The sequence below is a fragment of the Monodelphis domestica genome, chromosome 7 (genome assembly GCF_027887165.1).
Source record: "Monodelphis domestica isolate mMonDom1 chromosome 7, mMonDom1.pri, whole genome shotgun sequence".
NCBI lineage: Eukaryota > Metazoa > Chordata > Mammalia > Didelphimorphia > Didelphidae > Monodelphis > Monodelphis domestica.
The window spans coordinates 100,365,622-100,387,156 of record NC_077233.1 but is presented as its reverse complement, the minus strand read 5'-3'; the positions used below and the strand labels follow the sequence as shown (position 1 = coordinate 100,387,156).

At 39.4% G+C, this 21,535-nt stretch overlaps 1 protein-coding gene across 7 annotated transcripts in view; it reads right to left on the bottom strand.

Moving 5' to 3' along the window:
- The window catches only part of SHISA5 (shisa family member 5), a 54,854-nt gene extending 37,780 nt beyond the window's left edge, over window positions 1-17,074 (bottom strand). Inside the window, exons 1-2 of one of the 7 annotated variants that reach the window (XM_056805285.1) lie at window positions 16,637-17,055; window positions 3,479-3,605 (exon numbers count right to left, since the gene is read on the bottom strand). Coding sequence is in view for 2 of the 7 variants with exons in the window: in XM_007499662.3 (XP_007499724.1) it covers window positions 3,479-3,605; window positions 16,550-16,616 (194 nt within the window). In the remaining 5 variants the exon portion in view is untranslated. Of the gene's footprint in view, window positions 1-3,478; window positions 3,606-16,549 lie in introns of all 7 variants that reach the window. The other 6 variants (XM_007499662.3, XM_001374990.4, XM_056805286.1 and 3 more) reach the window with 6 other exon arrangements.
- Window positions 17,075-21,535: the final 4,461 nt, after the last annotated feature.

Genomic DNA, 21,535 nt, shown 5'->3' with positions numbered 1-21,535 from the left:
CATTATTTCCTTTATTGCAATAGAATATCCTTAACTTCTCTTTTGATGTTTTCTCATATCATTACTGCTATGCCTTTTTGAAAATTGTAGTTGCATGACACATTTAAAACCAAATGCCTACCTATATCATTTTGTATTAGATGAATTTTTATACTAAAAGCACATTGATGTGCTTTATATAATACAATATGTAACTATTTTCTAATAAAGACATTCAAGACACTTAATATTATAAATGTTAAGTCTGATTTTATAGTTTTTCCTACTTTTATGCATCTATTTCTTTTACTAGATCAATGAGTGAGGCAAACTAAACTTTTATCTTTTAAATTAGTTACTAAACAGACCCTCTCTTTTTGTGATTGTTTCTCTATACTTTAGATATTTCTTAAAACCTTTGAAATATCACATAGGTAAAAAGCAATGAGTAGAGTTAGTGGAAATAGTTCCCTGACTTCTGAGAGGTACTGTGGAATTGTAAGAAAAGAATTCATCAAGTCCTAAGACCTGGATTCCAGTCCTCATTCTTCCACTTAATAATTGTGTGACCCTGGTTTGAGTCACTTAGAGCCTCAGTTTTCCTATAGCTATAAAATGGATAAAATGTCTATTCCCTATCTTACAGAATACTGAGAATGAAGTGCTTTGTGTGCACTATAGAAATGTGATTTCTTATTCTGTGGCTAAATATTTCCCTAGAATGAGGGTAAGTCTAGAGCTCTGGAGCAGTCAGGGGCTCCCAACTTACTCCTTAGTTTCTCAGCATATTTTCCCATACCTTCTACCCAAAATGAAAGGAAATAGATTTTGGATTTTATCTTACCTGTGTACATTAACAAATGTAATGATTAATTTTGTCTCTAAGGGGACACAAAAAATGTCATTGCCTCGTTGATTAGAAATGAAAGGGGAGCTAGGTAGCACAGTGAATAGAGCACAAGGCCTGGAAAAGAGAGGACTTGGCTTCAAATCTAGCCTCAAATACTTCCTGGAGGTATGACTCTGAGAAAGTCAATTAACCCTAACTACCTGACCCTTACCCTCTTCTGTCTTAGAATCAAAACTTAGTATCAATTCTAAGACAGAAGGTAAGGGTTTGGGGAAAAAAAAAGTGAGGTTAATTAGAAGTTTCCAGAATATTTCAATAGGATAATATGGTTCTTTATCACATATTCCCATTTTCCTAACAAGCTTCTCTTTCCCCATGGGGATGGGGACAAGTCCCCCAATCAGGTTGAAACCCCTGCTTTACAGGGACTCACTAGAGAGGAGAGAATAGATCTCTACAGGGATCTGAGACATGATATAATAACAGTACCATCACTCATGATAGCTGGCATGTACCATACTGTTCTTTTATGGTGACAAGGCATTTGGCATATATTATTGTCATTTGAGCCTTTAAGCTTTGTTTTGTTGTTGTTTTTGTTGTTGGTTTGTTGTTGTTTTTTTTAATTAAACCCTTATCTTCCATCTTGGAATCATTACTGTGTATTGGTTCCAAGGCAGAAGAGTGCTAAGGGCTAGGCAATGGGGGTTGTGGCATGCCCAGCGTCAGAGCTGGGAAGTGTCTGAGGCCAAATTTGAACCCAGGACTCCTGTCTCTAGAGCCTTACAGCTTTGTAAAAGATGACCCCTATCTTCCACATGGGCCACACGCCCCACATTAGGAAACATTGTGGCTCAGTGAGCAAAGTGCTGGATTTATTCAAAGGATCTGCAGTGGATTCCGGTTTTGTTCCTCTCATATGACTTCTTTGGTCTTCAATATCCTTAATAAGTCATATTCAAGATAAATAAGGAAATGGTAAGAGAGCATCTAACTGCTCTTGATGAGATCAAGTCATCTGGCTTGCCCAGAAGATTCAGTGATTGTTGAACTACTGTCCTTGATGGAAAAGAAGGAATAAAAAAAGATGGAGAAGTAGAGATGGGCAAATACCTTCAGTGAAGAAAAAAGAAAAGAATCTGCAAACTCTAAACCAATAATCTTGATTTTGATTCAAAGCAAAATTCTACAACTTCTTATTAAAGAATAATGGTAGGGGGCAGCTAGCAGGCTCAGTGAATTGAGAGCCAGGCTTAGAGATGGGATATCCTGGGTCCAAATCTGGTCTTGGACACTTCCTAGCTGGGTGACCCTGGGCAAGTTACTCACCACCACCACCACCACCACCACCACCACCACCATCACCACCCCCATTGCCTCACCCTTACTGCTCTTCTGTTTGAGAACCAATACACAGTGTTGATTCTAAGATGGAAGGTAAGAGTTTAAAAAAAAAGGAAGGTTGGCAAATGTCTAGAAAAGGAAGGAGTGATCCCCAAAAGGCAGCATGGCTTAACAAAAACCTAGGTCATGTCAAACAATCTTATTTTCTTAGAGGAATCTGGGTGGCTCAGTAGATTGAAAGCCTGACCCAAAGATGGGAGGTTCTGGGATTCAAATCTGGCCTCAGATACTTCCTACCTGTGTGACCCTGGGAAAGTCACTTGACCCCCATTGCCTAGCCCTTACCACTCTTCTGCCTTGGAACCAACACACAGTATTAATTTCAAGATGGAAGGTTAAGATTTTTTTTTTATAGATATGACAACTAAATGAGCAGAGCAGATAGGTGGTACAGTGGATAGACTACCAGGCCTGGAGTCAAGAAGACTCATCTTCCTGAGTACAGATCTGGACTACTTACTAGCTGGATGACCCTGGGCAATTTCATCATTTGCAAAATGAGCTGGAGAAGGTTATGGCAAACCACTCCAGTATCTTTGCCAAGAAAATCTCAAATAGGATCATGAAGAGTCAGACATGCCTGAAACAACTCAACAACAACCACCACCAACTAACTGGTAAATGGGCAAGTCAAAGGAATTCTAGATATGGCTGCTATTCTTAAGGAAAAATTGGAGCTACTTGAACTAGACAACAGTCCCTATTAATTGTTAAGCCAGATTGAATGTTTAGCCAGGGAACAAAAAGATAGAGAGGTAAATTCACAACTGATATAAGGAAAAGAGCCTTTATAATTAGAGCTATTCAAGAAGAGAATGTTCTTTTTCTAGATACAATGGGTTAACCATTACTAGAGAACTTCAAAAGAAGGCTGGATGACCATTCCTGGAAGGTATGGTAGAAGAGAGTCCTCTAAGAGACAGTTTGGATTAGATGACCTCTGAGCTCCCAACTCTGAAATCCTGCACTTTGTAATCTGTAAAGTGGAGAAGCCTTAAATCTACTGATAGTACGACATGAAATAAATTCTGCTAAGGAGCCCTTTCTGATTTAGCTTCTCTGTGCGTTCATGGGTTTCATGTCTTTGGAAAACTTCTCACAACTAAAGCAAATCTGAGACCTCAGACACTAGAATAGTGATTGCCCAATCTGTCAAGACACCCCTGAGGGTGTCTGAAAAGCCCGGAGCTGCAGAGCTCTGAGGTAGACTGCTCCCTCACCCTTCACACTTCCCAACCCACATACCTGTCATCAGAGCATAGAATGTCGTCATCAAACTTGTTCTGCACGTCAGAGCAACAGTACTTCAAAAAGCAGTTCCCACAACAGAACTTTGGGCAGGAATCGAAGAACCCACACGACTCACCTTTCACTGGAAATAAGAGAAACCCTCAAGTCAGGTCAAGTCAGATCAGACTTTGGGCTTGGGCTATGTTTGACTTCCTTAGTTTTTCTCTCAGTGCATAGGGTAGAGGCTTTGGAAACATTTGCTGAATAGCTTCTGGAAGAAAGTTGTATCTCAGGCTCTAAGGAAGCTCCTTTAAGCATCCTTAACTTTCTCCGGAATCTCCTACAACTTCTCCTCCTACCCTTCCTCCCCACATCAGTCCACCTCAGAGCCATTTTCTCTCCTCTTTTCCAATCCATACTGTTTACTACTGCCAAAGTAATCTTCCCAATGTCATTTGTTGTTGTTCAGTTGTGTCCAACTCTTCATGTTCCCATTTTGGGGTCTTCCTGACTAAGATATTGGATGGAGTAATTTACCACCTCCTTCTCCAACTAATTTTACAGGTGAGAAAATGAAGGAAAATGGAGGTAAGTAACTTGTCCAAGGTTACATTGCTAATAAATATCTGAGACTGGATTTGAACTCAGGAAGATGAGTCTTCCCAATTCCAGGTCTGGCACCTTACTGATTGTATCACCTATTCCTACTGTGAAGATGGGATTAACTCTCCCCTGCCCATTTTTAGATTTAATCACCAGAAGTGTATACACACCCCACTTTTCTTAAGTATGGGGAGGTCTGTGCCTCATGTGTGCTATAGAGAGTGATAAATCAGAATCGACTGACTGCACCCTAGGCAGTCCCAAGCAAAGCTATAACTTCAATTGGTCCACATAAAGTGGAAGGAAGGCACAGGGAGTGAGGAAAGGAAGGGTCTTTAAAAGTGGCAAGAACTTCCTGTGACCAGCTCTTTCGCCTTGGAATTTGACCCTGAAGGAGCTCTAGCTAGGAACTTCAGGCTGCTCTTTGATTTCCCCTTAGAACTACCACATGGGTGAATGAAAAAAAACTGACTCCCTTACCTGGCTTTTCTGACAGTACTAGCCTCTAGGGAGGCTCCTCATCTTAGAAGGGGCCTCATGGCTAGAACCCTTGTTTAATTTACCTCTGGGCCCCCTTTGCTGGGGCCTCTGAAACCCTGCCTGGTTCAGACCAGGCTGGAGTAATTATCTACTCTCTCTCATTTCCTTACTTCTACTCTTTCCCTCTATTTTATAAATAAATTGCTATAGTCATTCTGATTTGAGATATATTAATTTCCATAACCACACTCTTATATACTTAATCCAAACCTTTAATTTTTAGCCCCTACATTACCTCCCTAATGCAGAATTCTTATGATTTTGTTTCCTTAATCAAAAAGAGCCTCCACTTCTCACAAATTCCAAACTCCATTACCTGACACCATTTCTCAAAGAATAACAGTGAAAATTATCTCATCCCTTAAGGGTGTGAATTTTAGATTCACTATACCCTGCTTAGTCTTTAGAATTCTAGCAACCAGGAATGTATACACCCCCACTTAAGAATTAACTGTAGGGGATGATGGCCTATGACTGACATGTGCTAGCAAGTGACAAATCAGAAACTGAATGACCCCCTGGGATGTCCTAAGCCAAACTTAAGCTACTATTGGTACATGTGAGACATAGGAAGTGATGTAAAGAACTGCCTATATATTTCATGTCACTTCCTGTGATCACTCTCTTGGCAGCATTGGGAGATCTTGGCAGCTTTTGGCATTTGCAGTTTGGTGGTGAGGTTACTGGGAGAAGCTTTGTAGCATGGTTTAGGTGAGTCATCTTCCCTGAGCGACCTTGGTGAGTGGTAAGGCTGATTCCTCCTTTCCTTGACCTCCTAAAAGTACTATCCTCCAAGGAGGCCCCTCATCTCGGAGGAGGCCTCATGGCCAGAAGCCAAGCTAGATTTAATCTTCTGAGAAGGCCCCTTGGCCAAGGCCTCTGAACTCCTGCTTGGCTCAGACCAACCGAGCCAGAGTAGTCCAATTCCCTTTCCTCTTCTCCTTAATTTCTTCCTTCTATTGTAATTAAACCACCATAATCTCCCAAACTGACTTAATTATTTTATTGGGACTGAATTTAAATCCCTAGTGACCACTAAAATAATATATTCAGTCAACAACCCCAATTTTACCCTTAACAAAATTGACTTAAAAGGGAAAAAACAAATTAACCAAACACTGTACATAGCAATAAGACCAGCAATATGAAGAGATATGGGCTAGGTAACAACAGAGATAAGACTGACTCACTGAACTCAACCCAAATGATCATAGTGGATCACTGTGAATCTAGAAAGGGCACTAATGGAATACCTCAAGTATCTATTCCTGCCCTTGTACTATTCAGGCTCAAGTGTGATACTTATCAATTTTGATTAATCAATTTATAAACAAGTATTAAATATCTACTGTATGCCAGGCCCTGTGATAGGAGCTAAAGATAACAATACAAAGTATGAAATAATCCTAAATTTCAAAGATATTTCATTCTAATAGGAGAGATAAGTACATATATATGTATATTCTGTATAAATGTCAAGTAGTTAATTACAAGTTCATTTGGGAGGACCAGCCCACTAGCCATTGAGGGGGATCAGGGAAAGGGTCATGTAAAAGCTGGTACTTAAGCCATATCTTTCTTTCAGGAATATTTTGTTTTTTCCCCAAATACATGTAGAAACTATTTTTAATATTTGTTTTCTCACATCGAGTTCCAAATTCTCTCCCTCTTTTCCCTTCAGTCCCCCTGAGACAGTAAAGCAATTTGATGTTATTCATGTGCTAACATGAAATATGTACTTCTATATTTGTCATGTTGGTGAAATACACACAAAAAAAGAAAAAACTCATGACAAAAGTGAAAAATGGCAAGATCTGACCTTCATTCCGATCAGGTCCTGTGTCAGTTAATAAGTTATTTGTCATCATGAGTCCTTTGGAGTTGTCTTGGATCATACTGTATTCACAGGTGATCATCACAGAATATTGTTACTGTGAATAATGTTCTCTTGGTTTTTTTCACTTCACTTTGTATGAGTGCATGTTAGTCTTCCCAGATTTTTCTGAAATCATCCTGTTCATCTTTTTTTATAGCATAACAGTATTCCATTCTACTATAATTACATAAGACTTGTTCAGTCATCCCCATTTGATGGAACCCCTTCAATTTCCAATTCCTTCCCACACCACAGAATGAGATGCTATCTGTATTTTTTATTTCTTTGGGATACAGACTTAGTCATGGTAATTGCTTGATCACAGAGTATACTTAGTTTTATAACCCTTCACCACTCCAACATTAGTGTCCTGATTCTCTCACATCCCCTCCAACATTCATCATTTTCCTTTTTGGTTATATGAGCCATTCTGATAGGTATTAAGTGGTATCTCATGGTTGTTTTAATTTGCATTTCTCTAATTAATAGTAATTTGGGAGCATTTTTTCATATGACTAAAAATAGCTTTGATTTCTTCTTCTGAAAACTAACTATGCATATCCTATGACTATTTATCCACTGGGAAATTAAGTTGCATCTCAAAGGGAAAGAGTCTATGAGGCAGAGATGAAGAGAAGGTGATTTCCAGAAATGGAGTCAATACAAAATACAAAAATGAAAGATGGAATGTAGTGTGTAAGCAACAGAAAAAAGGTCAGTTTGGCTGCACTGCAAAATTGAGGAAGGGGGTGTGATATACAATAAGCCTGGAAATACAGGTTGACGTCTGGTTGTGAATGCTTCAAAAACTAGAGGAAATGACCAATTATTCAAACATCAAAAAAAATCTAAAACACTTTATACAAATAAAGTCAGAATTTAATAGCTGGAGTAATATTAATTGTTCATGAGTGGACAGAACCAATATAATTAAAATGACAACCCTGCTTAAACAAATCTATTTATATAAAGTCATCCCAATTAAACTACCAAAAAATTACTTTGTTGAACTACAAAAAAGTAATGACAAAATTCATTTGGAAAACAGAAAGTCAAGACTATCAAAGGAATTAATAGGGGTGGAAGGAAGTATTAGCAGTACCAGATTTTAAACTATATTATAAAACAGTAATTATTTAAACTATCTGGTACTGGTAATAAGAAAAGCAGATCAGTGGACTAGAATAGACATACAAAACACTGCAAAGGATTAGAGTAACCTTGTATTTGACAAGAGTAAAAATTTAAGTTTGAGGGATAAAAACTCAGTATTTGGTAAAAATTTCTGGGAAAACTAGAAAGCTGTCTGGCAGGAACTAGATACAGATCACGTTCTATTAATTTCCATTCTGATTTTTATTTTAATCTCCCCCTCCTTTATCCTAAACTTTTCTTTAATTCTTTGTTTCATTCCCTTAGTCTTTAGGCATAAAGGAAGATGTCATAAGCAAATTAGAACAGAGTACATATTACCCATCAGATTTATGGATAAGAGAAGAATTTAGAAAGCACTGAGATATAAAATGGATAGTTTTGAATACATTAAATTTCAACAGTTCTGAACAAATAAAACTAATATAGCCAAGATCAGAAGGAAAACAGTAAGTTGGAGAAAAAAATTGGACAGTTTCGCAGATAGAGATCTCACATCTAAAATATACAGAGAACTTTGTCAAATTCATAAAAATATGAGCCATTCCTAATTGATGAATGGACAAAAGATATAGACAGTTTGTGGATTAAAAAAAATTATATGCAACTATACGAAAAAATGCTCTAGATTTTATTGATTAGAGAAATGCAAATCAAAACAACTCTGAAATATCTCACACAATCAAACTGGCTAAAATGATAAAGAGGCAAAATGACAAATGCTGGAGGGGATGTGGAAAAATGAGGATATTAATACACTCTTGGTGGAACTATGAACCCAGCCAATGAGAACAATATGAAATTATGCCCCAAGAGTTATAAAACTGTATATACCCTTTGACCCAGCAATATCACTATTAGATTTATTTCCTAAGGTGATCAGGGAAAATCCCTTCCCCATTTTTAGATTAAATCACCAGAAGTGTATATATGCCATTTACACTTGAGTTGGGGAGGTCTATAGCCCACGTGTGCTGAAAGTGGGTGACAAGTCAGAAATGACTGAATGCCCCCTAAGCAGTCCTAAGAAAATTTATAGACTATAACTGGTCCACATAAAATGAAGGAATGCACAGGAAGTGACACAAAGAAGTGTCTTTAAAAGGGGCTGTAACTTCCTGTGAGGGGGACTTCTTCCTTCTTTGGAGTTTGAGTTGGAGGCTGGTGAAGGATCTGCTTATTGAACCCGAGATCTTGGACTTGGTGAGACTGTTCTTAAATCTCTCCCTTTGAACTACCACGTGGGTGAGTTAAAAGGCTGACTTCTTTCCTGATTTTCTGGAGGGTCTAGCCTCCAGAAAGGCCTCCCTTCTTGGGAGAGGCTTCGTGGCTGGAGCCCTTGCTCTCTTTTCACCTGGCCCTGTGCTAAAGGCTGAGGACTAATTAGCCCTGCCTGGGTTGAGCTGCAGCAAAATATTTAATGTGTTAGGTTAGATATCTTACCCTATGCTTTTTCAAGTTTCCCTCACTTCCTCTTACTCTGCTTTTGTAAATAAACTACCATAAAAAATCATTCTGACTTGAGTAATATATTTCTTGGGGACCACTGTTATATATTCAGTCCAACCCCATAATTTTAACCTTTACAGTGGCAGAGAACTGGAAACTAAAAGATGCCCATCAATTGGGGAATAGCTAAGCAAGTTCTGGCACATGACTGTGATGGAATACTGCTACATCTTAAGAACTGATGAACAGGCTAATTTTAGAAAAAACATGTTAAACTCTACATGAAAATAGGAAATGACAGAGAACAGAACTAAGAGAACATTGTATCAAGCAACAGAAATATTGTTTGAAGAATGACTTGTGTATTATCTACCTCTAGAGATAAAACTGATAAATATAAAGAGCAAGACAGTTTTCTACATACATACATCTTTTGGTCAAATGACACCTTCTCCAATGAGGAGAGTAGAAGGGAGAGAATTAAGTTACCTACATATTTTAATAAATAAATACGTTTAAATAAAGATAATTTATTGTAGAGGCATGTCACTGGAATTGTTGGAGGAAGGGAGTGGAATGGTCAGATCTGCATTTAAGGAAAAGGAGTTGGCATTTATGTGGAAATCAGACTGTAGCAGGCAGGGAAGATGAGGCAAGAAAGAAGCTATTCCAGTAGTCTAGAAGGTGATGACAGCTTGAACTAAGGTGGTAGCTATGTCGGTAGAAAGCAATAGTAGAAAGAGAAAAGTAAAGGTTTTTTTTAACTGAATAGATATGTAGGGTAAAGGGGAATGAAGAGTCAAGGATATACTAACATTACTAATACCTGGGAGACTAGAAAAATGGTGCCACCTTAAAGAAGAAACCAGGAAGTTTGGAAGAGGAAGAATGGATTTTTTTTGGGGGGGACGAAAATTTTAAGTTTTTGTCTTAGACATGACAAAGTTAGGAACAATAGGACAATATTTGGATTGGCACTGGAACTCAAACTTGTTAGTATGCCTTATACTGGGGCTCCTCTCTCCTCTGGTTGGAAAGTAGGGAAAAGAAAGCTTCTCCCAGAACCTCCATTTAAGAAGGCCAACCATTTCATAATTTCCCATCTGGTTGAACTCTAGAACTATCATTCTGCACCCCAACCAACCCCCTAGGTAACTTTCCTCCTCCACTCCCCTTAGGTTTTCCTTTTGTGTTTTGTCTTCCCTCATTAGATTAAGTTCCTTGAAGTCAAGGATTGTCTTCTTTTTTTGTATCCTGGCACATAGTAGGCAATTAATAAATATTTACTGACTAGAGCCCAAGTCACATACAATTCAATGTATATTTAATAAAATTTTATTCCACTTAACTACGTCCTGCCCTTTCTTCTTTACAGTATCTTTCATATCTATCCATCCAACAAATATTTCTCAAGTATCTATATAAAAACAAAGAACTGGAGAGATCTGAAGATTAGTGAAAAGAAAAGTTAGGGGAATGGTAGTTGTGTTTAAGGTAATGTGGTATAGACATTTTGAGGACAGTCTTTATCAGAATTCTGCCAAAGATCCTATGAAACTGTATTAAGTCACTCAACCTATAAACCTTTAGTTTTTTCATCTATAAAATGGGAATGATGCCTGTAATTAATATATTCCAGGATGGTCACAGGGATCAAAAGAAATAGTATATGGATTGGTGGCCATATGTGTCAACTCTTGAAGTAGCTGAAGAATTATGTAGAATTGGAACTAAACTTTATACTTAGCCTCAGAAGATAGAACTAGGAATAATGAAAGAGACAAACCTGGTTTCATTATAAAGAAACACTCAGAATAACAGGATACCTAGAGAATGGAATACGTTGCTTTAGCCTTAAAGTTGGTAAGCTCCTAATCTAGATGTGTTTAAGCAGAAGCCAGATTCAGTGGAAACTGACAAGTATTTATCAGCTGAAGAGGTAGACAGGAAGTAGAATACAAAGACAAAACCAAGAACTAAAAGTCTTGGAACTCAAGAAGCCCACTGGATGACCACCTTCAAGAATGCTGGGAAGCATAATATTTTGTTATGTAAAATACACTTCCATATAGGTCACTGTTCTAAGAGGAAACCCATACATAACTAAAACTTAAAATAAAACCAAAGATACACTGATATGAAAGACTCCAAAGGTTCTTTGCATTCCCCATCTTTAGTCTTTCAGGGTTGTCCCAGTTCATTTCATTGCTAAGAATAGCCAAATTTTCACAAATAATCATTGTATAATATTACTATTATTGTGTACAATGTCCTCTCAGTTCTGCTTATTTTGCTCTGCATCAGTTCCTATAGAACTTTCCAGTTTTTTCTGAAATCTTCTTGAAGTTAATTCCTTATTTGGATAGAAGGTCAAACTAAATGATTTCTCAAATCCCCTCCCCAAATTCTAGTTCATTAATTTGTATTTATTCCTGAGTAATCCAAACATGAAACCTGATTTATAATCCTTCTCCCTACAACACAACAAACACTAATAAAACATACTTTTAAACCTGACATGATCCTAATCAGAAGTGAGAAACAACTGGATACTCATGGAATATAGGATAGAATAAAAAAACTGATAGAAGAGAGGGGGGAAAAGGAGAGAGAGAAACAGGGGATGAGATCTAGAAAATACCTAAGTAGAAATATATAGTAAGTAAAAAAAACTGGGAGAGAGGAAAAGAGAAAGAAGCAAGAAATTCAGACACACAAAGAGAAAGAAAAACTATTAAGAAAGCAGAGAAAAATTATGGAAAAGATTATTTAAAGGTTATTTATTATTAAAAGATTAAATTAGTGAACTCTAGGTTTGAGAGACAATATATGGAAGTAGGAAGTGTTAGATCTGACTACAGGAATGCAGACTGGAATCCAACTCCAATTTTTACCAACTAAATGACCACAAGCAAATTGTTTAATCTCTCCAGGCCTGTTTCCTCATTTGTAAAATGAGGATAAGAATAACGGCACAGTCTATTTCAAGGGTTATTGTTGTGAGTTAAGCACTATAAATCTACGAGTTGTTATCAAATGAGATAGCATGTAAAGGGCTTTTCAAACCTCAAAGTCAATAAATATCTAGTTGTTATAGCCTACATTATGAATGCTCCTGAGTTCTGAGTTCACAAAATGGTACTGTTGGTACAAAAAATTAGCCCTGCTCTGTTTAAAATTCACCACCACAGATGGACTACTATTGTCCTCAAAGGCATAATAAACTGGAGTAATTCCATGCAAACTGGAAGGACCTCCAGGAATTGATTCAGAGTGACTTCTCTACTAGTAGCAATGCAATGATCCAGGATAATTATGAGAGACTTTTGAGAAAGAACACCATCCACATTCAGAGGAAGAACTGTGGGAGCAGAAACACAGAAGAAAAACAACTGCTTTATCACATGGGTCGATGGGTATATGATTGGGGATATAGTCTCTAAACCTTCACCCTAGTACAAATATCAATAATATGGAAATAGTTCTTGATCAATGACACATGTAAAACCCGGTGAAATTATGCATCAGCTACCAGAGGGAGGTTGGGGTAGGGGAGGGAAAAAACAAGAATATTGTAACCATGGTAAAATATTCTAAATTAATTAAATAAGTTTTTCCAAATAAAATAAAATAAAATTCGCCACCACATAACCAACCCCAGAGGCAAAAAAGACCTGAGAAATTAATCTAATAGAGCCTCCTACTCGATGCTGGTATTTTCTCAAGAAATCTTTGACATGGAGTCATTGAAGTCTCTTCTGGAGAAGGGTAGCTCAAAAAAGAGCCCACATGGTTCTTATAGTATATGAATACAAAAGAATACTATTCTGATGTAAGACATAATGAAGCAGGCATTTTCAGAAAAACCTGGAAGACTTATGTGAACTGATGCCAAGTGAAGCAAACAGATTCAAGAGAATAACATACAATAAGAGTGTAAGAATAATTAACTTGGAAAAATTAGCAACTTTGATGAACTTAAGAACTAACTATAAGCCCTAAAGGATCCATGATGAAACATTGATTAAGGTGGGTACTAGGACAGGGAGTTATGGATCCCTGATCCACACTGGGACATCTGCATGAAAAGCAGAGCTACTTTTGTTTTTTAAAGGTTTCCAGTGAAAGTGATATAAAAAGAAGAAAGGATGAAATAATGAATAAACTCTATACATCCAGGAAGAAGAGAGCATCTCCATTTCCTTTGAACTTTAATGATAAAGATTTCTAGCTGACCACCACCACTGGTCCCCTCAGGATCTTTTTTTTCTGGGACATCAGCATCAAGAGGAGAAACTTCCTACACCCCAAAATGCCCTGAGGAAACTGATCAGGATAGGCCTGTCGCCAAGCATTTAATAGGTACCTCCATCCCATTCCCCCAATCCCAAAGCCCTTCATTTTATCAATGGATCAGTCACACAATGGATGGGGGAAGCTTTTTTTTCTTTCAAATCCATACCTTCTATCTAAGAATCCATACTAAAAGTATTCAAGGCAGAAGAGAAGTAAGGGCTAAGCAAGAGGAGTGGAGTGACTTGCCCTGGGAATAGAGGGATCTTTCAAAGGCATCTCTTAAAAGAGAAACCAATCTGGCTTCCTCCCAGGGCCCCTCCAAAACAATGAAATTTTCAGAACATCATCACCCTGGACCATCCCCAAGATTGGATTTCATGGAGCACCCCTACTTGAACTCATTGGTTCATTCTACAATGACAGGTTCACTCTCAACCATCAGGAAGCCCTGAGTGTTCAACCCTTTCCCTCTTATGAAACACTCACTCAGCTAAGTATCTTTCAATCACAAGATAGAATCACTACCCAAAGTTGAGGGAAATTTATCTTGCCAACCTCACAAATGCAAAACATAACCTTCCCAAAGAAAAACTTGCTCCCTCCAATCTGGGGAATCACTAATATATGCAAGTTAGAACAGTGACAATCAGTGCACATTCATTTCAACATTTATTAAGCTCCAACTAGGTGCCAACTAGACCCAGGGGAGCTACATAGACAAAATCACAACTTCAAAAGGCTTCATTAATTGGTTCTACAGGTTCTTAAACAGTCCCCATCCAGTCTTTCAACCCCCTTTTTTTTTTTAAATAACTTCTGTTCCAGTAACAATCTTAGGAAAGAGAAGGGCAAGGGCCAAGCAGTTTCAAAAACAAGATCTGAACCCAAGTCCTCCTAAATCCAGTCCATTGAGTCACCTAGCTGCCCTCCCAACCCATTCTTCCTTCATAAACTAAGGCACAGTATTGATTTTTCCCACCAAGGCACGGGTTGCCAAAAACAAAAAGGAGCTAGCTATAGCGAGTCAATATTTTCTCAGCCAGTCTCCCATGTGACTAACAGTATAAAATAGGGAGTCTGGCTGAAGTCGAGGTTGTTTCAGCCAGGTTCTAGGGCCCATTGCATACCAGAGCTCAATCTTGGGCTGGCTTTAGTAAAGTGGTTAGTGCCTGGGCTTAAGTTTGGGACTGGGATGAGGGTTCATTCAATCTGTATGATAAGACAGCTCACAGCACCAGCCCTAACCTATGAGCTACTGGGATCAGACTAGATAGTAAATGCCCTATGTTCAACTTGGCAAGAGTCTAGGGCTGTCTGTTTACTGACCTCAACTGAGAATGGACCATCCCATCCTGCTGCCCCTCCTGATTTCTCCAAGAGGCCCCAAACCAATCTCCCCCCTATATTTTATATGTCTCACGCACACACAACTCCCTTCTATATTGTGTATCACACACACAAATCACACTTGTTTTAGAAACACATACAATTTCCCTGGGCACTTTGTATCACCTAATTACACAATTGCTCCATGTCGTATATCACAAGACTCACACTGCACTGGGTATCGTTCATATTTACTCTCCTCCCCTCTACACTATGTATCCTGAACACACACACACAATATACCACTGTCCCACCCATATTTTCAGAGCAATTGTGTTTACTTCCTCTAGAATATTTACCCATTTGGCAGCCCTCCCCCTCCTTCCGGGACCATGGGAACAAGATAAGGAGCAGCATGGATATCTGGTCTTTCTCTGGGCTAGGAAATAACATTGAGAGTAAAAAAATAAATCTTGTTTGAGCTCCAGATTCACACACTAGACACAAAAGTGAGCTCATCATTCTTCCTCTGGAGCTCAGACCAGGTAGGGTCACCAAGTCTGAGTCATTCCCCCAGGGGGACCAGGAAACTTTTTGAGTCTCAAATGAATTGATGAAGGAAGGCCAAAGAGAAACACTGTACCCAGTCCCAGACTCACTACCCAGCCCAACCAAACCAACATGAAGCCCAGAATCCCTACTGAGGTCCAACTACCTAAGGTTTCACTAGGGAAAGGTATGTCTGTATGGCAACTTTCCTGGGGAAAGAAAGGATTCTGCAATACTCCAATGTGTTACCTGGGGAACAGACTGTGTTGTTGCTTCAGCATGGATTACAGGCATGGATTATTCAAGAGTGCCAGCGGCATACAGAAAAGAGGAGTTCTAGTCCTTGACTTGGCAGATCCTTGTATGAACTTGGGCAAGTTTCTAACTTTCTCTGGACCTCGATTTCCCCCCTTGTAAAAATGAGTCACTGCCAGCTGAGACTCCAGGCTTCACTCTTACAAGACGCTAGGTAGGTTTAATGTCCTACCCTACATTGCTTCTTCTCAAGTACTACAAGACCACAAAATCAGCCCTCTACCTTCGAACCCTGAACTATACTACTGCTATACAGTATCATCCTACATATTCTTTCAAAGCTACTCTCTCAACCCACTTGTTTGAGGGAGCCAGGGCAGAATCACCCCCATTTTACAGATGAGGAAACGCAGGTCCGGAAGAGCTCATGTTATATCACCACAGATCGTTTTCACTCATTCCTCACTGCCGAACAGAATTTGACAATAACTACCATAAAATGGACAAACGACCCCAGGGCCAAACTCAGCAAAGGTCTAGACCAGGGAAGCACAGAATGGGGAAGATTAGATATCTACGCCTCAATCCTGGGATTAGATCCATGTTTTGAATTAGTAAATAAGGGTCAGACTGGGGTCATGGAAGTCACAGAGGCCCAGAAGGGAGGTTCCCGAGGGAAGGATGGAGTTTTAGTGAGGATGGGAGAGTTGGGAGGATGATTGGGTTTTGCCTAGACTTGTTCTCCCCTAGTAAGAAAAGAACTTCTGATGAGAATAGAGTGTGGGAATCAGGAGGCAGGAGTCTGAGCAATAGGTCTAGGGCTCCTCGGACCTTCCGTCCAGGGTGGGGTGGGGTTTGGTGGAGGACGACGCTCTTTCCAATAGTATTATAAGATCCAGTCAGACCCCAGACCAGGGTCCAAGTAGGAAACCCCCTCCCTACCGCCCCCGTCCAAGGTGGCACCTTCCCTCCCCTCACCCTCCTTCGCCCCTCTCCTCCCTGCTGGGGTATCCCGTGGCTTCTCCCAGGACCGCACTCACCGCCCAGCGGTGAATGTAGTAGCAGCAAGAGAAGGAAAAGACGCCCAGCAGAGGACGAATCCGCCATGGCGGGACCTTGGGACGTACCAATGGGCAGATGGACCGAAGGACTCAATGGCAGCTACGTCCCCTTACTGGGGCCAAGGTATGGATTGGTGCTGGAGCCGGATGGAACTACAGCCTACTGCACGTCCCGTCGGAATTGCGGGGGCACGAGGGGCGGGGACAGAGACCCTCCTTCCTTCTCGCCCCGGTCCCAGCCCCGCCCCGCCCCGTCCTGTTCCCGGAACCCCTCTTCCCCCTCCACCGCCCCGCCCCGCCCCGAGGCCGCCCTGGGATCTAGGAGCTACACCTCAGAGGTTAAGGCTGAGGGGGCTTCCACTCCGCCCTCACCCACCCACGCACCCCTAGGATTTGTCTGAGGGTCGCCTCCTCAGCCTCATCCCAGAGCCTGAGGCGCTGCCCGCCAGGGTTGGCTCCACCTATCAATTCCACTTCCAAAGTGAACCATGCTCCCCAAATTTATCCTGGAAACATTTAGAACACTGGGGAAAACTGGTCCAACTGTTAGGGACAGAAATGTTTATAACACCAATTGTAAGCATCGAAAAACCGGAAACACTCATAGCTCTCATCAATTAGAATGTACAAACTGATAAACGGATGCAGTGGATTGTTACTGTACGTAAGAAGCCCAAGTTCGGAGCAACTTGCCTGGTAAGATTTGTGTCGATTTATGTCGAGCAAAAGAAGAAGGTACCAAAAGAACACAGCATTTAAACACAGCCCATATTCATGTAAAGGAAAAGCAACTTTAGAAGTCGTACCAAAATGATAGGCCTTCGTGATTTGAAAAGACTGATTTTGAGCATAGATAAAGACTCCTGAGATAGAGACTGAGAGACAGGTGGTGGAATAGAGGTGCAGAAGAAAACTTTTTTTCTTTTACCCAGAATATCCAGCGTGTTGACTTATTTTGCTTTGACCATCCTTGTTTGTTAGGAGGAAGTTGTGTTTGCAGAAATGAAAAAAAGAATTTTTAAAGCATCGATAAAACATGGAAAATGTATAGAAAAAAGTTCATAAAGTCACACAAACACTATCATTTTGTTACTACCTGATTGAATTAATTTAAAACAATAAAGGAACAGAAAGTGGGTGATGTAGCAAAAAAGCCGAGCAGAAGAAAAATTGGGAAAGAGGCGAGTCATTGTTTAAAAGGAAGGAAAGATGGGTTTGTGTTCTTTAAGTTAACATTTAATTTGACATATACTTAAAACCTATGTAACTTCTGCTTTATATCTCATCTTTTTTTGTTCTTTGAACACATTTTTTTTCATTGAAATATATGTGCTTGTTAATGATTATTAATTTTATAATAGAAATGTCAACTTGAAATCTGGAGATCCCAAGTCTGCTCCAGTACCCTGAGAACTCACCCCGGGTAGTCCCAGACTGGCCCATTTCAGACAGAACTATAGATCTTAAGGTAGACCTAAATCAAATGTTAAGTGCCCTTTCATTTTAGTAGTTTCTCCCATTGTGTCGAAAGTCCTCTCCCAGGTAGCCCAGCTTGCTGAACCCTTCCCTTTTGTATGCCTCTCCTTGATAATCCTGTCTTGGACTTCTCTTTTGCTAGTAACCATGGTAATGTCAATCAATCTTGCTTCCCTGTCCTTAGTTCCCCAAAAGGTATATAAATTCCCCAAGTTCTATTGTTCTGTGACAAAATCCTCTAGCACTGTGCATTCTACCAGGAATACATCTGGGAGCTCCAGGTTATTGACCTTGTGTGGTTTTTGACGCTTGGCTCGGTGATAGCCCCAGATTACTGGACCCATCTCTTTCCTGATTAAAGATTTGGTTTTTCTGACTACTTTAGTAGTTCATTTTATTTCCAAGGTAACTGAAGGAACAAACATTTATGAGATGCACGTGCTAGGGACTGTGTTAATCACCTTATAAGTATCTCATTAAATCTTTACTAATACCCAGGGAGATACTAGTATCATCATCACCATTTTTCAATTGAGGAAACTGAACAGACAGATTAAGTGATTTGCCTGGTGATAACGTTTTATGAAACCGAACACTGACCCTTGTCCTTGATAACTTGCCTTCAAGAAACCCTCTGACTGACCTTTGCCCCAGACAGAATAATAAACCATCCAGCACCCAAAGAGCACCCTATATGGGACTAAATACCTTTTTTTATCTTCTTAGTTTTTCTTCTTGTAGCTTGGCCTCTCCCTGGTATTCTAACCTCTGACTACAATCCTCTTTCCCTATGTAAACAGTCAGTTGTTCCTCCCTAAGGTATAAATATAACCACCAAGTTCTTTAGTTCTATAGAGATGTCCATTATCAGTGGCTCTCCTGAGACACTGTTCCCAGAGCTCCCAGAGAAGTGGCCCTGTGTGGTGGCCATGTGAGCATTGTCTCCCTTATACTGATTAAAGATATGTTCCATTATAATTACTTTGGTAGTTCTATGTTTTTTTCAGGTTGACACTAGAGTTATGAAGCTAAATGTCTGAGGCTGGATTTGAACTCATCTTCCAGAAGAAAAAAAAAGAGAACTCTATAAACTTCATAAACAGAAAAAGAAAGTTAGTACAAGTATTCTGGGAAAATGGGAATTATTAATTACTAATTAATTAATTATAACATATTAATTAATTAATAACAAGGAATTAATTACTAAAATGTCTATACCTTTTCACTTAAGAGGCCCAGATGTTAAGCATTCACTCCAAGGTCAAAGGCAGAAAGAAAGATTCCATAAACAGCAAAAGATTGCTAGCAGCACTTTCTGTGGTAGTAAAAAACTGGAAACAAAATAGATTCCTATCAATTAATGGCTAAACAACCATGTGCACATGATTGTAGTAGACTATTACTATGAAAGTTGCAACAAATTCAAAGCAATTTGTAAAGACATAACAAATCATGCAAAGTAAAGTAGACAAACCAGGAAATCAATATCTGTAATGAATGCAAACTAAAGGAAAGAACAAAAAAACCCAACTGATTTAACATTATATGTATTATAAATGTTTAATGGACCAGATGGCAATAATGTGGTTTGGGGGAATGAGGAAAAGGAAAGATTAAAGATGATTGAGCTTTTTGACTGAATGACTACTTGTACTCAACAAAAATGTCAAAGTTAAGAGATGGGGCAGGTGTATAGGGGAAGTAGAGCTTCATTTTGGACATATGGGTTTAAAATGTTTATGAAACAACTAGGAGGAGAAATCTAACAGGTAATTAATGCATGATTGGAGTTCAGAGTAGAGATATCTAGATTTGGGAATCATCTGCACTAATATGACACTTGCCCCTGTGGAAACTCTAAAAGAACTCATGTAAATAGAAAAGGGTACAAAACTGAACCTTGGAGAAAATAATAAAAGAATAGAAGATAGATGATGATTCAACAAAGAGACTGAATATCAGTGGGACATAGAAGGAAAACCAGAAAGAGCAATAATGTTGAGGTGAAACTCTTAAGTTCAGGACAAGTTGCCCTGTGTAAGAATGCAAGACTCCAAAAACTTAGCTTAAAATAAAAAGAGAAATGTATTAATTTGGAGGTAATATTGATTGACCAGGAGCTGGTGTGCAAGTGGAATACTGCCTCTCTAAAGAGATGGGATCTGGGGATTTTTATACTCCTATGACCACAGGGGTTACAGGGTAAGAAAGGAGAAGGGTGAATCAGAAATGAGGCAATTCATTGGGCTGGGGTATTGTTTTGGAATTCTAGGGATGTTTGGATTAGGTACCACCCAATGCCTATCTGAGTAGAACTGGGAGGTGCATATCTGTTAATTGAAGATCTGGGGGAAAGCTAGTTTGACCTGGAACACTTCTGAAGTTTGGGGTGTCTAAGAGGTTACCTGTATCCCCATATCAATATCATGTTTAAAGAGAAGGAAAAAATGTTCAGAAGGAGGAGGTTGTCAACCCTATAAATGAAAGCCATAAGTTTTAACTCTACGTAGCCACAGAGAAAACAGACTTTCACAGCTTTTTGTGTTAATAATGCCTTTGAGAAGAGAAATCAGAGCCTGGCCTAAGCAGAGTTCCAACTAGGGAAAAACAGGTAACAGTTTATATGGTGCTTTCTTGGAGAAGTGGGGAGGGGGATTTCAGGGTGAAAGATCTGAGAAAACTCTGAGTCAAGCAGCAGAAGATAGGTTATCAGCCACTTGGAATGCTTAGTTCACAGTTTGGAGTATTTATCGGGACACTGGACATGATTCCCATAAGAGAAAAGGAAAGGCCTTGAAGCAATTAGTGGAGGCTCTGAGGTTACTCCCAGAGCAAGGCCAACTTAAACTTTTGAAGGATTTATGCTTGGACTGGCCATTGCCATGTATCAGGCCAATTCTAGGCTTCCTCCCCAGTAACTGAAAAATAAGGCAATTCTGATCATCTCCAGCCATTTGAGACAGTCATACACAGATCCGTGAGAATCTGTATCCTGGTCAGACTTATATTCACACTAATTATTATTTTCACTTCCACAAGGTTAAAAAACTATCAAAGTTGCAGTGGCCAACAGTGAGGACTGAGGAAAATACCATCAGATTTAACAATTAAGAAATTGCTTTGGAATGTGCTGCCAGAGCAAACTCTTAATTGCTCACCTAGTCTTTTGCTTCAAGTACTCTTGCCTTGTGCCTAGGGGTGCCTCCTTTCCAAGAAAACGTTAAACTACTCCACCCTTTGTACTCTTCCCTCCATATTTGCATTATCTGTATCATCACCTTGCATGCTATGTAACTCAAGCATGACAGGCCTCCTTGTATCAAATATATGTGGGGTCCTGGCTCAGAAGTCCTTTGATCTATCCAAATAAAATGCTTATCAAATTTTTCCCAGCTCAGTTTCTCTAGTTTGACAGAAGACAATGAATAGTTTAAGTGGTTAACTATAGGATTAAGACTTGGGGATGGAGGGACAGCAAATCTATAGAAA